Source organism: Macrotis lagotis, chromosome 1, assembly GCF_037893015.1.
Source record: "Macrotis lagotis isolate mMagLag1 chromosome 1, bilby.v1.9.chrom.fasta, whole genome shotgun sequence".
Classification (NCBI taxonomy): Eukaryota; Metazoa; Chordata; class Mammalia; order Peramelemorphia; family Peramelidae; genus Macrotis; species Macrotis lagotis.
In genome coordinates this window covers 355,502,182-355,518,280 of record NC_133658.1, presented here as the reverse complement: position 1 = coordinate 355,518,280, position 16,099 = coordinate 355,502,182, and the positions used below count along the sequence as shown (strand labels likewise).

Sequence of the window (16,099 nt, the reverse complement as noted above, 5' to 3'; positions counted from 1 at the left end):
CCTGAGTTCAAATCAGGACTCAGACACTTAATACTCACTTAACTGTGTGACCTTGGGTAAAAAAACAAACAAAAAATTAATTTAAAAAAAAAAGTCTTCTAGGTTGCCTGAGGAAGGAACAGAAATGGAACAGGTCAAAGCTCATGTTCCTATCAGTAATGGGATCCATAGATGAGGAACTACTATACTTCCAGCCAGGGTGAGATAGGGAGACCCAATTTAAAAAAAAAATCCTGGCTTGTATGATCATAGTTATAGTGACCATAGTCACTTCTGTTTCTCAGTTTCCTTCTCTTAAAATTGGGTCAGCTAAGTGGCACAGTGGATAGAGTGCTGGGTCTGAAGTTAAGAAGATTAATCTCATTGAGTTCAAATCTGGCCTCAGACACATACTAGCAGTGTGATCCTGGGCAAATCACTTCATCCTGATTGTCTCAGTTTCCTTACCTGTAAAATAAGCTGGAAAAGTAAATGGCAAATTATGCCAGTATCTTTGCCAAGAAAACCCCAAATAGAGTCACAAAGAGTCAGACTTAACGAAAACAACTGAATATACACAAAAATGGGAACAGTTATCCCAAATCTGTCTTCTTAGGACTAAGAAGATCAATGAGAAAAGGGATGTTTCTGTAAACTTGAAAGGACTATACCCAGGGGATCAATTGTAATTAGTCTAATGACCTGCCCAGGAATGCTCAAGAAGCAGCTGTCACCCAGGAAAATAAGATCTTGCCAGACTGCAAGTAAAGGAGGGGAAGGGGCAAGTTGGAGAGAAGCCAGGAGGAGGAGAAGGGCAGCAGCTCTGGGTGAAGAGCCTCAGGCTTGGATGGGCTTCAGGCCTAGGCCCTGGACTGGTCCTCCATATGTCCTTCCTGAGGAACATACGCACCTCCCTTCCTCCTGCCTCCTTCTTTCTGACCCAGATTTCACATTCCAGAAATAGCTTTCTCAAACAGCCTGGCAGGAAGAACATTAGCCCCTGCCTGTGATGCTTTGTGAGCCTGCTCCAACTTCTCAAACACATGGACATGAACACAGACAAGCAGACATGCACACTGACAGCTGGCAGACTTCTATTGTGCGGACCCTAAACATACCCATGGTCAGACAGGCTAGTAAGCTTTTCCATTTCTTCTCTGTCTCTTTGGCTTTGTCTCTTCTTTGTTCTCTCTCTCTCTCTCTCTCTCTCTCTCTCTCTCTCTCTCTCTCTCTCCCTCCCCCTTCTATTTTTGTTCATCTATTTCTTCTATAATTTCTTCTTTGTCTCCATCTCTCTTCTTATGATTTTTTAATTTTTTTTGGTTTTCCTTTTCATATCTTTGATTCTGTTTTCTGTTTTCCTTTCTCTTTCTGTCTCCATCTCTCTTCTTGTGATTTTTTTATTTTTATTTTTTAGCTTTGCATTTTCACATCTCTGATTCTGTTTTTTCTATTCCTCTCTGCCTCCTCTCTCATTTCTCTTTCTCTCTCCCTTCCCTCCTCTCCTCTCTGCTTCCCTCCCTCCCCTCTTTTCCCCTCCCTCTTCTCTTTTTCTCCTCTCTGTTAGTCTTCATTCTGTGCCTCATTGCATCTAGGTCTCCTTTCCTTAACAGAAACTCAGTGGCCTTGCCTCCTCCATCATATGAGGTGAAAGCTGGCCAACCCACAACTGAATGAAAATGTCCTTGTGAGATATGGTATAAAGCAGAGGCAGAGAACATGAGACTGAATCTCTGCCCTTACTCTATAGTTACTGAGCCATGGGTGGAGCCATCAGGTCATATAATGACCTGCTACCTTTCCCTCTGCAGCATTAGGTGCTCATCGTGCACAAGAGGTGGTCTCTGTCCTTGAGTTGTATGAATGACTGGAAGTATTTCACTCAAGACAAAAGAAGATGTCACAAGAGAGGGAAGCACCCCCTCACTCCTCATATCTTACCCAAATTTGAATGTTAGAGGAAGGGGAGAGTCCTCTCCTTCTATGATGCCTGCCTGGCCTGAGTTCACCACCTTAGCAACATCTGGGCAACAAATGCTTCATAGTGACATCTTTGGATAGCTGGGCAGGGGGAGGTATGGGGCAGGTGGGGAGAAGAGAGCCTTGCAATAGATCTAAAAGGTCTGGGTTCTAGCCCTGGCCCTGCTATCAGCTCCTATGACCATGGAAAAGCTCTTTCCCCTTTCTTTAAGATCAGATTCTCCAATCTATAAGATGATGGAGTTGGACTCTGTGATCTCTAAAGATCCTCCCAGCTCTGATATCCTAGGAACCTAGGAGTCCCCTCTCTTCTGACCTGCCATCTTTCCTGAGAAGATTTCACAAAGGCCCAGGAGGTTGAGCAGAAAGGTGCATGGTAAGGTCTGGGTAGGCATTTACCAAAATGAGTAGTTGGTCTTGTGTATAAACCAGAGGAAGGGAGAGAGAGAGAGAGAGAGAGAGAGAGAGAGAGAGAGAGAGAGAGAGAGAGAGAGAGAGAGAGAATGAGAGAATGAGAGAATGAGAGGAAGACAGAGAGAATAGAGAAAAAGAGACAAAGAGAGACAGACAAACACACACACACACACACACACACACACACACACACACACACACACACACAGTTTTTATTTCGTCAGACGCATTGTACTATGCACTGGGTATAGAAACAAGCGTTGCCCACAAGGAGCTTATGTTCCAATGAAGGAAAGACAATACATAAAGGAGACAGATGAGTGAGGAAGTTGGGAGAATGGGAGGGCAGCTAGTCAAAGAAGAAGCCCAGAGCAAGTCCAGTTGGGAGTGAGGCAAAGCTTGTCTAGAATCCTTCTTTAAATTATGGTCCCTGGGAATGAATCATCAAGTAGGAGAACAGGGCCTCCTGCGTGGCATGGTAGCAGGCAAGAAAGGAAGGAAACAAGCATTTTTATTTATGCATCTATTTATTTTACTTATACATCTATTAAACACAGCATCTATTAAACACTTATGTGTCAGATGCTGTGCTGAGCACAAATACAAATGCAAGCAAAAAGACCACCCCTGCCCTCAAAAGGTTTACATTCCAATGGGCAAGACACCAAAGAGAATTGAAAAATAGGGCATGGTTTTGAAGTCCCAAAGCAAGAAACAGGGCTGGAGAATAGAAGCCAGCTTGGCCCCTTCTGGGAGGACCCCATCAGGAGGAATGGGAGAAGAGAGTGAATCTTAGAGCAAGTTACACCAGGTTGAGAAGGGCAAAGGTATGACTGGATGTTTCAGGTCAGGGATTCTCCATGCTGACAGATGTTCCAGGAGGAGGCAGTGGCAAAGGGATGATTTTTGAAGTTTACAAGCCATAAACAGCGAGACAGATGGGAATTGAAGATTGCAGAGAAGTGTGAAGAGTGCATGTAGGTATGAGTAAGGTGTTGTGGGTGTTTAGTGCAAATTGTCAAAGTCACAGATTGTTCCCTTTGGGAGATAAGTTGAAAGGGTTTAGTCTGGGAACAGTTAGTGACCCACTGTGTCCCCTAAGGTAACCCTTCTGGTTCCACACTGTTGAGATGTTCCCAGTGGCTTCTTATTCAGTATAAAATGTATGCAGTCATTGGTGGAAACTGGAAAAGGAAATCGAGAAATGTCCAAGAGAAAGCAAGAGGGAGAATGACATTCGATAGATACTTTTCACAAAATTATAGAATAAACATATTTAGAATTAGAATGGCCTAGGGGTTATCTAGTTTAAGCCCCTTATTTTACAAATCAAGAAACTGAAGTTAATTCATTTACTGAAGGTCACACAGCTATTAAGTGATAAAGCTTGTATTTGGATCCTGGTTCTCTTAATTCCCAATCTTAATTCCTACTTCACCATGTCTCAAGTATCTGGGGGCTACTCTGAGATGGGGAGATGGATAATGAAAACCCAGTCACATGCAGCCAGGAATTCTTAGATGTCCCAAGCTCCCAGACCTACTGGGATAGACTGGACCTCCCTTTAGTAGAGTCAGTGGTCCCAAAGACTGTTCCCCAGTTCCTCCCAAACTTTGAGACATAAGGTCAAATGAACATTTTATGAATCTAAAGTCAGGCATTTATTTGGTCAGACCTGCCAAAACTTGGGCTTCACAGATTCAGCCCAGAGTCATCACTGCATTCCCAGGAAGCAGCAGAAGAGGAGGGAGAAGATGAATCTAATAAGTACTACCAATCTGGAAAGTCCTCAGCAAGGGGCTTGGGTCAACAGACTACATGATCACTTTTGAAGAACCTGCAGTTAACATGACAAGAGGCTCATGATCTCAGAGATCAGCTACCAGGGGAAGAATTATTTTAGTCATGACAATTCATAAAATATACTGCATGATGACGACAATTTATATTTATATAACCCCTTAAAGTTTACAAAGTCCTTTACATACTACAAAACTATAAGGCCTTTTACTACTACCCCATATTACAAATGAGGAAACTGAGGCTTTAAAGAATTGCTTAGGGTCTCCCAATTAGGAAATGTCTAAAGGGAGATTTAAAGCCAAATCCTTTCTGCCCCCGATTCCAACACAAGGACATGCTGGCTATGAAAATGATAGCAGATAGGAATGAGCCCCTTGAAATGGTTATGCTATTGAAGTTGACTTCTGACTCCTTTCTCCCTAATGTGTCCTTGCCCTTGCATCAAAGGTTGATGTTTGTCCTTCCTTCTAAAAGAAGATCATGACATCAGGGAGGTGATGCCATGACACACACATGAATTGGATTTGAGTGAGGGGGTGCTGTGCTAAGTCATCAGCCTCACTTTCTCCTCTGGAACCATATGGATCCAGTGGTCAGATATGGATCAGGGCAACTGAAGATGGCCCTGGATGCAGTGGGAGACCTTGGCCTTTTAAAAGATGGGTCTTGTCCAAGGTCATAGTTTAACTGAGGCAATGTTCAATCAGTCATTGAGGTTTAAGTAAAGAGAAAAGAGGTCAAGAATCACCACTCAAAAATTAATAATAATAATGATAATAATAATAATAATAATAATCTGAGAGTGTTCAGGGTTTCTCAGTGATTAAGGCATCTGAAAAAAAAGAAGCACAAAGCCTCTTTTATATAGTCCAATATAAGAAAAAATCAGTCTGGGAGAGTAAAACCTGCAGGGTTTCACCTGAGTTCAAATGTAGTCTTACTAGCAGTACGACCCTGGGCAAGTCATTTAACCCTGTTTGTCTTGGTTGCTGCATCTGTAAAATAAGCTGGAGAAGGAAATGGCAGACTGCTCCCGTATCCTTGCCAAGAAAGCACAAAAATGGGGTCACGAAGAGTAATTCATGACAGAAAAATGATAATAGTTTGTTCCTACATATTGTTCCCTCCATTAGACGGACTCCTTGAGGGTTGGGACTTGGAATTTTTGTCCATTTTTTGTATCACCAGTGTCTACTGCAGTATATGGCACATGGTAGGCAATTAATAAATGCTTGCTGCCTAAGTGACTCTGGAGGAACATGCTTGACCTTACCTTCCTATCTGGAGCTTCCAACACTGCCCCTAAATTCTAGGCAAGGGACACACACATTTCACATTCCAAGGGAAGAAAGGATGGGTCTCCAACTGCTTTGCCCATTTCCTATAAACTCTGTGAATTGGAATGTCCTACCAGGCAATGAACTTCAACCAGGCAAGACCTCTGGATTTAGAGTGCTTTAGTTAGCTATGGGAGTATCTTAACTTCCTAGGCTTCAAACACTTTCCCTCCCTGGCCATGGAGCTCTAAGACCAGACCTCAGTTTCTTCTTCTAAAAAATGAAGAGATTGAAGGCAATACGGAACAAAAAAAAAAAAAGAATAATGGGTTTGAAGTTATAGGACTTGGATCCACATTTCACACTACCATTTACAACTTGGACAAGTTACTTAACCCCTCTGGGCCTCAATTTCCTCATTTGCAAAATGAGGTTGGAATAAATGACCTGCTTCCTTCCAACTTTAGTTCTATGATCCTATGAACTAGATGAACTCTGAGGTCCCTTTCACTTCTAACATTCTAAAAAGATAATTAGCATTTATATAAGTTTTTAAGGTTTACAAAGTGCTTTATGAATATTATCTCAGATGATCCTTATGACAGTCCTATGAGATAGGTGATTTTATTTCCCCCATTTCCAGATGGAAAAACTGAGGCAGACAGACTTACCCAGTGTCACATAGATAATGTGTCTGAGGCTGTATTCGAACTCAAAACTCCCTGAGTCTAGATCCAGGGCTCTATCTGTTATGCCAGCTAACTACCCCTTATTCTGTAGTTCCAAGATTCTATGGTTCTATGTTCTATGATCTCAGGATTCCATGATTCTAATATGCAATTCTAATTCTGTGGTATGATTCTATAATTTCATCATCATCATCTTGTTTATTCTCTATATTTAAATGCCTGTATATGTGTATATTTTTAGGGAAAGAATGTTTAAATAGAGTATGACACAGAAACCTGTAATTTCATCAGTGTAAGGGCTCTCTGTCAAGAAAGAGACCTCATCCATAACATTGTCCAGCCCAAGAATCCTCCACAAATCGTATTAGGGAGATCCTGAGACAAAAAGCCATCACCCCTGGAGTTGTATTGTAGTTCTTTCCAGCTGGATGGGAGCCACTAAAACTTGTGCTCCATTAATATTGCCTTCAAGAATTTCCTACTGAAATAAGGTACCACCATGGATGGCAGTTCTGAGAAGGGCTTTGTACAATCAGAGGACAACCTGGGAACTCTGGGAAAGGTGGAGTGACTTGAGAACAACTCTTTTCATTGTGTAGATCTGCTCAAGATATCTGGTGATGCTGCTTCCTGTCTTCTTGTGGCCTGGGGGTCAGGTCAGAATAGACTTTAGTATGAATGTGAATGCCTTTCTTAGTTGGCATTAATACTAAGAAGCTCTCACCCTGATGAGCAAATCAGCGTTCTGAGGCATTGCTCTTCCAGCTGACTGCTGAGTCCCCATCCATAAAATGGATAATACCACTTGCCTTACCTACTTCACAGGGATGTTATGGAGGAGATTGCTTCTAAAGTATTACCATTTTACCACTACCTTGTTATCAGTATATAGCTGACAAACATTAAGTGCCTGCTGTGCCAGCCATTGGGTTAAGCACTGAAAATAAAAAAGACAGGCATAAGACAGACCCTGCTCTCAAGAAGCTCACCCCTCTAATGAGGGAGGCAACACCTAAAAAGAATCTGAAGTGGGAAGAAGAGGCTAAGCCGGGAGGAGGCATGAGGATGTGCAGTTGGGCTGGGAAATTATCTTGGGGAGGTGTGAGTTTTTGCATGGATTTCAGCTGACAGAATGCTGAGTTTCTGGAGTGGATGAAATTCAAACCAAGTAACAGGCAGGAAATGATGAAGAGAATTCCCTGCATGCCTGCCTTATGTGGTAGAGGATGTGGGAGGAGCTCTCCAGTATCCAACCTCCCCACTTCCCAATTGGGGGGGCCCTGGGGCAAAGGCGCTGAGGCGCTGAGGAACTGAGGAGGCATAAGTTTTTCTAGTTGATTTCTTCTGGCTGAATGACAAGTTTCTGGAGATAGCAACTTGGTGTGCTGAGGATATAATAGAGCTCCTTGTGAATCCAGGAAGAAGCAGATTCAAGTCCCATCTTTGACACATTTACTGGCTGTTGATTCAGTACTGGCAATGGCCCTGAACAAGTCACTCAATTGAAGCTCTCTTGAAGCTACAAGAGGGAGTTTCCTCACTAACTAGACACATCAATGAATTTACAAGTGCTGTTGCAACTCTGAAAGAGGTAGAAATTAGAGATGTGAAGACACAGAATCTGTCGTTTGGGTTAGGAAGACCTGGTACAAGTTTGGTCTTTGCTATATATACTGGTTGTGGAAAGCTGGGCAAAATCTCTCAAGGTCCTTAGACAACTCTCTCAAACTAGGAGTTGAGAGCAAGAGGATTGGTGGAGGAAATCCCACACTGAATACTCCCTACACTGATAAAAATCACAAGATATTTACATATATACATATGTGTTTGTGTGTATATGGTCCATTATTTTATCATTGTGGGTTTGTCTTTGCTCTCTTGAACATCTATGCTTGTCTTCATAGGATTGTAGATCTAGAATCCAACCCCCTTATTTTATAGATGAGGAGACAGAGACCCAGAGATATTAAAACTACTTGACAGAAATCACAGTTAGAATAAAAGGTAGGAGTTGAACCCAGGGCCCTTGACTCCAGAACCAATTGATGCTCTTTCCAACCATACCACACTATCTTTATAATCAAGTGGAGATAACCCCCCCCCAAAAAAAACCATATCATCCAGTGGCACTGACATCCTCTGAACCCAGTTAGGCTGGACCTTAGAAGACAGAAGAAACATGGTCCTTCATTGGACTTGAAACCTTTCCAGCTTGGTGTGACCTGCTAATTGTTGCTATCAAAGCATATATAGACTTTGAAAAGAAATATTTGATTATAGGATTTAGAATGGGAAGAGAGCAAAAAGATCTTTTAAATCAAGTTAAAAAAACAAAACAAACAAACAAAAAAAAAACACTGAGTCCCAGAAAGAAGGGATTGGTCAAGGTTGTATATAGAAATTAAGTAACAGAATTAGGATTCCAATCTTTTCATTACATTAAAGCTGAATTGAATTCAGAGTAGAAACTAGACACAGTACCTCTTGCTTCTTAATGAGGCTTGTGGGCCCAGGTGCAAGGCCCCCTCCAAACAGATCCTATTCTGTCTCCAGCTCCTCCCCACCACCCCCAATGGCGTCTTGTAGATGTTCCTCTCTCAGGAAAGGACTCAGCAAGCAGCTGGAAGAGTAGTGCCTCAGAGCCTTGGTTTGCTCATCAGGGTGAGAGCTTCTTAGTATTAATGCCAACCAAGAAAGGCATTTGCATGCATACCAGAGTCTACTCATAGCTGACTCCCAGGCCATAGGAAGACAGGAAGCAGCATCACCAGATATCTTGGGCAGATCTATACAATGAACAAAGTTGTTCTCAAGTCACCCCATCTTCAGCTCCTGATTTCCCTCTCCTGTTTCTGGCTGCTCCCTTTCTCAAAATTCCCAGATTGTCCTCTGCCTGTACAAAGCCCTTCTCAGGCCTACCTTCCAAGAGGGTAACCCCAGATTCTAAAGTTATCTCTCTTTACTCTGCCCCATCAAAACTCCAGTTCTTTCAGCGGGAGGATTTCAGCAACCAGATAATAACAATAAGGCTACTGGTATAGTGAAAAGGGTTCTGATCAAAAGACTGGAATTTTAAGTTGCAACATTGTTCTAAAATTATTACCTGGACAAATCACTTAATCTGACCTCAGTTTCCCCATCCATAAAAAGAATATAACTTACCTTACCTACCTCACAGGGATGTTTGTAAACTATTACCATTTTACCACTACTTTGTCTTTTAAAGTGATTTCACATTATGTCATTCATTTTATCTTCATAATTGCCAACTTTGGGATTCTAAGCAAGGATTATCTCATTTTACAGAGGAAGCCAAGACCTAGAGTCAAGAAATAACTCCAATTCAATTGAACAAGCATGTATAAAGAGCCTATTATAGGAGCAGTTAGGTGGCACAGGCCCTGGAATCAGGAGGACCTGGATTCAAATCCAGCTTCAGACACTTAGTAATTACCTAGCTGTGTGACCTTGGGCAAGTCATTTAACCCTATTGCCTTGCAAAAAAAAAAATAAATTTTTAACATGAGCCTATTATGAGTTATATGCTGGAGATTTAAAAAACACAGTTCTTTGCCTTAAGGGTGTAAAGTGGGGTAGGGGGCAATGCAGTAAAAGGACCATACAGAATAAATACAAATTAATTTGGCAAAGGTCTCTTTTAGTAGCAAACATTTGAGCTCACAAGGAAAGGCACTGAGATGGGAGGTGGAGTTTCTCTTTGTGAGAAAGAGGAGACCCAATTTGGATATATGAAAGAGTAAAGGAAAGGGAACCACAAGTATCAAGACTGGACATGTAGGTTGGAGTCAAGAGCTCTAAAAGCCAAACAGAGCCTAGAAACCATAGGGAAACACTTGAATACATTGAGTATGGAGTGACATGATTCTTCCCTCAAGGGATTTACCATCAACCTGGGACAAAATAGTCCACTTATTATCTCCTGGGCCTCCTTTTCTTCTGTAAAATGAGAAGACTGGGTTTGGATGACCCCTAAAGTTCTTCTGGTTCTAAATCTATGATCAAATATTGCTTTGGGAAAATTATATCCTAGAAGATGAATTGCAAAGGGAAGTTAGGAGACTTGGAATAATTACGTTTGAAGGCCTGAATTAGTTTAGGGGGGTCATAAGTGAAGAGGACATTGCAGCTAATTTTTTATACAAAAATAATGTTTTGTCCTTCATTTTTGAAGAAGACCACAGCATGAGGGAGGTGATGCCTCGACAAGCACATGAAGTGGACTTTAGTTAGGGTGCCAGTCACCAGCCTCACTTTCCTCCAGAGCCACCTGGCTCCAGTGGCCAGATGTGGATCAGGATGACTGGAGGTGGTCCTGGATGCGAGGCAATCAGGGTTAAAGGACTTGACCAGGGTCCAGGCAGCTAGTTAGAGTCCGAGGCTGCATTCGAACTCCTGTCCTGCTGATGCCAAGGCCAGGGCCCCATCCACTGTGCCACCTAGCTGCCCTCGCCATCACAGATCCAGTGTCCCTTCCGGCCCTAACAGCTGTGACTTTGAACGCTATGCCGGCGCCCTTGGGCACTTGTACTTTAGACTTGACTTGACAGCGGGGTCCTGGGGATGGGAGGGGAGGAGGTGCCCGGTCAACCTGCAGTCCGCCTTGCCCAGGCCTCCCCGGGGGAAGGGGCTGGCTGGTCTGACCGCGGCCCTGACCGCGGGCCGAGGGAGGAGGACGGAAAGGGCGCGGGCTCTGAGGACGGGGACGCGCTGGTGTCGCCCACTCGGCCGGCCGGGCCCGAGGCGGTGCGGGCGGAGCTGCAGCACTAGTGAGGGCCCTCCGAGAGCGCGCCGCCACTAGCGTTCCCAGAAGGAGGCCGCGCCGGGCCGGGCACTGAGCTGGTGCGGGAGCCGCCCGGCCCCGGCCGATCCCGCGCCAGGCTCCGCGGCCCCGCCGCTGCCAGGGCGCCGAGGGCAGGGCCTCGCCGGGTGGGCGTGCCCGCCGGCTGCGGAGGGCAGAGAACACGTGCGCGCTCGTGGGGCAGCTGTGCACGTGCGCCCGCGCGTCCCGCTCGCTGAGCGGTTGCGCCTGCTCGCGCCCGCCGGCCCGCCCCGCCCCCCGCCCGTCCGAGGGCGCACGCCCGTCCGGGCCTGCCCGTGCTCGCGTGCGCGTGCACTCCCGCTCCGCGGGCGGCCGAGGGGCGGACACGCGCGCAGCCGAGCGTGCCTCCCCGCGTGCGCGTGCCCGCGGCCTCGATCCCGCCCTTCCTGGGGAGCGCCGGGAGGGGGAGGGGGGCGGCCGGTGACGCGGGCCGGAGGCGGGGCCGCGCGCGGGGCTTTAACCCGAGGCCCCTCCCCTCCGAGTACATCAGCGGAGCGGCCGGGGCTGAGCGAGGGAGGAGGGTGAGTGCAGCCGGCCCAGCGGGCTCTCCCCGTCTCGGTGCGCCCCGGGCTCCGGCCGAGCCTCGAGCCGCCGCCTTCTCCCCCGGCGCGGCGTCCCGCGGCGCCCGGCCCGGCCCCCGAGCGCGCGGCCGAAGCCTCCGGAGCGGCCACGCCGCGGCTTTGTGCCGGGAGCGGGCGGGGCGGGGCGGACTCGGCTTCCTCCCAGGCCCCGGCCCCGGCGGCCCGGGGGCTCCTCCTCCGCAGCGGCCCGGGGGCTCCTCCTCCGCAGCGGCCCGCCGCCTCCCCGCCCTGTGTCCGTGCGCCCCTCTCCCGCCCCGCTCCTCTCCCCTCTGTCTCTGTCTCCGCCCCTCGGGTCTCATGGCTTTGTGTCTGGACCTCTTGAAGCAATGTGAGTGGAAGCGACTTTGTGGTTTTGCCCCCGCGCCGGCATGAGGGGCCGAGCCCGGCCCCGGGGGCTCGGCCCGGCGCGGCTCTGCTCGGCTTGCTCGGCTCGGCTCGGCTCGGCTCGCGGGGCTGGCCCCGAGGGAACGCTGGAAGGCGGCCTAACAAAGGGGGCTGGGGGCCCACGCCCTGCCAAAGGGGGAGGGGGCTGCCGCTTTGTGCGCGGGGGCGCGCGGGGGGCGGGCCGGCCCGGGCTGGGGGGCGCGCGGGGGGCGGGCCGGGCCCGGGGGGCGCGGGGAGCACCGCCGGGGGGGCGCGCGGGCAGGACCGCCGGGCCGGGCCAGGCCGGCTGCCGCCGGGGGTGAGCTCAGCCCCGTTTATTTCTGGGAGCCTGGCTCGGGGCGCGGGCCGGGAGGCGCCGGCTCCTCCGCGCTTGGCCCCGGAGCCAGCTCCGGCCGGGCAGCTGCTGGGCGCTGCGGCTCGGGGAGACCAACTTCACAGGGCCCCCCCCCCCCCCCGGGACCCCGAGTCTCCTCCCGGGACCCGGCCTCGGAACACCTCCCAGCTATCTGGGGAGAAAGGGTAGCGAACCTCAATGTGACATTATGGAGATTCTCCCCAGTGGGAGGTGGGAGGGGAGGAAAGGGGAAGAGAAGCTGCCGGCCCCTGGAGTTGGCATCTTTTGTGGATTCAGTTTATAATGATGGGTAATTAAGCTGGGCATGTAATGATAGGCGGGCGTGTGCGCCGTTGGAAGGGCTGGTAAAATAGTCTGTTGTATTTTCCATCCTCTCATGTTCGGGCCTCCTCCCTCACCCTTCCCTTCCCACCTCCGTTGGTTGCCTCCTGCCTCATTTTTTTCTCTTTTGGCCTATTGCACTAGCTGACAGCTTGTTCCTGAGAGGGAGTGACTCAGTGTACCCAGAGTTGAGTCCTGCCCTGTCCACCCCCTTCTCAGGGTGACACAGCCCAGCCCCAAGCAGCAAAAGGGACCACCTTCCTCTATCCCCATCAGTCTCACAAGGGAACAAAGACCCAGAAACACAGAGAAATTCTAAAAAGAAGGTTGCTTGGAAAACCTCAGAGCCAGGAGACTTAAAGAGCATGAAACTCCAAACCTTTCAGTTTACAGAGGAGGAAACCAAGCCCCTAAGTGGGGAATGGACATTCTTCTAGGACATCATGTCATTTCAGTGACAAGGGCTCAATCCCTACTTAATGCCAGACACTATTTCATTTGAGCCTTGCCTCATTTTGACAAGGCCAAAACTAGGAACTAGCCAATGTAAACCATGAAATAATGATGGTGTAGTAGAAAGAGAACCCTGGCTTGGGAATAAAAAGAGTTAAATGGGGTTTGTGGCACAAATTTGTTATGTGACCTGAGGAAGGCACTTTTCCTCACTAGAAGGCCTCCTCACTGGCTTCTACAAAATGAAGCTAATAAAAACTGCCTCTTGAAACTCAGGGCTGATAGGAGGGCAAATGGCTAGTGAATGAGAAGTGACTATTTAATTGAAGTCCATCCCCTGAAACTGGAGTGGCAATACTACCTTCTATTGGATCCCTCAAGTTGGTCATCCAGAGTCCAAATTTCAGCAGGTGATGGCATGCTCACTATATATCCACTGCCTCCAGAATTCACTTTGAGATTGCCTTCTTTCACATCTGTCTTTTGTTAGTTCATTGTTATTTAGTAAATATAATTGGGGAGATGGGTATCAAATGACCTTTTGGTGGTCCCTTTTCTATAAGAATCCTGCAGATTCAGGGAGAGAAAAAGGCAGCCCAAGAGTTACCACTACTCTCTCCTTTCCAAGACACCTTACTGTTAGCAAGTCACTTTTCATAAGAACTGTTGGGAGGAGATTGGAAAGAACCCAGATTTTTTGAAATCTTAGGACCTGGATTTGAATCCTAGACTTAATACTTGAGTGACTTTGGCCAGGCTACTCTTCCATCTCTGTAAAGTGAAAGGTCACTGTTTCATGATCTCTATGTTGCCTTGTACATCTAACTCATTCTGGGGTCCTCTGAGAATTTACAGGTGAAGGGATTTGCAGTCCAGAGAAGGAAAGAGACTTGCCAGTCAATCATACATACAGTCAGGACTTGAATCCAAGTCCCTTTACTATCTATGTGCCTTGGTATCACTTAATATCCTTTGTCACCCTGTATTACTAGACATCCCTGGATCTAAGTTCCTTCCTCTGTGAAAACAGGGGGTTAGACTAGTTGGCCCTTGAAGTTCTTTACAGCTCTAGACCAGGGATCCTATCTATGACCTAGTTCACAGACGGCTGCAGTTGGCCAAGTGTGAGATATCATACTTAGAAGGTTCATTGATGAATTAAGAGAGAAAGCTTACACTGGCCTGAATTGTCTGCCTCCCCTCACCCTCCAGAACCAGAGATAGTTATTAGAAAAGTAGAAGTATATGTGTGTTTGGAGGGTAGGGGAAGGAAGAGACTTAGGTGAGTGCCTTCATAGACTGAATATGTACAGGAGTTCCTGACCTTGACTGTCTGAGGTTTCCTCCCCCCCCAAAAAAAAAACCAGATTTGTAAATGTCTGTTGTGCTGATTAGTTAAACAAAAGGAAAAGAAACCCAATCTTCACCCTAGATTGGGAGGGATAAGAACCCAGACCCAGTGAAGCTGCCTGAATCCTAGGATTAAGTTGTAAATTCCTGTCAAGACCAACCCCCTTGCTTAGGGGGGGCCCACAGAATATTAAAAGCCAGAAATCCTAATCTTTTTCTCTCTGCTCTGCACTGATCAGACCATACCTCAAGTATTGTATTCCCTTCCCTTATGGACACTACATTTTAGTAAAGACATTGATAAACCTGGACCAGAGGAGGGCCACCAGAATGGTATAGGACCTTGAGTCCACGTCACATGAGGGTCAGTTAATGGAACTGGGAAGATTTAGCTGGTGGAAGAGGAGTACAGGAAAGAGCTGGGGATGGGGCAACTGAAAGCCTGTCTTCAAGTACTTAAAAGGCTATTATTATGTTTTGTTTGGCTGACGTGGAGAGAATTTGGGGAGGAGGCAAGTGTAGGCTTACAGTCAGCAAATCCTTACTAAGAGACTCATAGGAAAGAGCCATGAACTTCCCTTGGGCTAGTGGGGGAGAAAACCCACCCCCTCCCTCTGGAAGTCCTGTGTTGTCCTAGCGATTTTTTTCCCCTCTATTTTGGGGATGGGTTGGACTGACTGCCAAGGAGGTCCCTTGCTGTTCTTCAGTACTGTGAGTCACTATCTGAATCCTCTCTATGGAGAGCTCCAGCTAGGATTAGTCTTCAGATAGAATGGGCTAGGCTGGGGTCAGTCCCTCTCATTCTCCTCAGGGCCCGGCCTCTGAACACCAAAGAATCCTGAGAACTGGGTGCTGAAAGAGAAGGTTTAGACCCTGAACAAGTCTCAGTCATCTGGGAAGATGAGGAAACTGGGGGCCAAAAAATGGACAGGACCTATTATTCAAGGTCACACAGTGGGTTGGTGCCAGAGTTAGGACTGGAAGCCAGGCCTCTTAGTCTCAGAACTAGGATGAGAAACCAGATGTGGTGTCCTTCCTATCTGCATGGAAATTTATAAAATGGGCAGGTTTTTTTTTTTCTCAGCCCAACCTTTTTAGGAAAAGGGAAGCTATGACTTGTCCTAGAAGTAAGGGGAAGGAAAGTTGACAAAGCCAGAGGAATCTCCTCAAACCAAATATTGGTTGTTACTCCTTCAATGAACAACTGGGAAAATTAAAAATGATGTAGATGAATCATGATGTTTGCCCTCCTGGATTTTACCATCTGTGAGGGATTGCAGCAAATAATTTTAACATCCATTCTTCTTTAAATGCATTCCAGAAGTGTCAAGTGTTATGTGAGGTCTATGGGAAAACTAGGAGATCAGGTTATTTGAGTGGTGCTTTTTAAGGATGAGGAGAGACCTTCCAAGAAATAGGAAACAACCTTGGCAAAAGGCACAAAGGTGGGACTGTATGATGTGTTCAGGGATGTCATATATGAATCAAGTTTTGTTACAGCATAATTTGAATCAAATGGAGGAATATGAGAAAAGGCCAGAAAAGTAAATTGTGACTTGCATATAGAAAGTAATTAATACATGCTTGTTAGATCAAATTGAATTAATAGCATCTGATTATAAAGAAAGAGTCTTTGGTTCCAAGCAAAGGAATTTGAATTTTTCTCAGACAGT

At 46.8% G+C, this 16,099-nt stretch overlaps 1 protein-coding gene and 1 long non-coding RNA gene across 6 annotated transcripts in view; both read left to right on the top strand.

Moving 5' to 3' along the window:
* Positions 1-16,099, top strand: part of DLGAP4 (DLG associated protein 4) — a 114,956-nt gene that overhangs the window by 42,454 nt on the left and 56,403 nt on the right. The window contains exon 1 of one of the 4 annotated variants that reach the window (XM_074212031.1): positions 11,760-11,891. The exons of the other annotated variants lie outside the window; for them this stretch is intronic. Within the exon in view, the coding sequence (XP_074068132.1) occupies positions 11,861-11,891 (31 nt within the window). The 5' untranslated portion in view covers positions 11,760-11,860. Of the gene's footprint in view, positions 1-11,759; positions 11,892-16,099 lie in introns of those variants that run through there. 4 annotated transcript variants of the gene reach the window in all.
* LOC141505821 (uncharacterized) lies at positions 1,811-4,307 on the top strand. 2 transcript variants are annotated; one of them, XR_012473703.1, is made up of 3 exons: positions 1,811-2,335; positions 3,244-3,350; positions 4,047-4,307. It is a non-coding gene; the product is annotated as an uncharacterized LOC141505821 (long non-coding RNA). The 2 variants fall into 2 exon arrangements; XR_012473704.1 differs by having other exon boundaries at positions 3,244-3,354.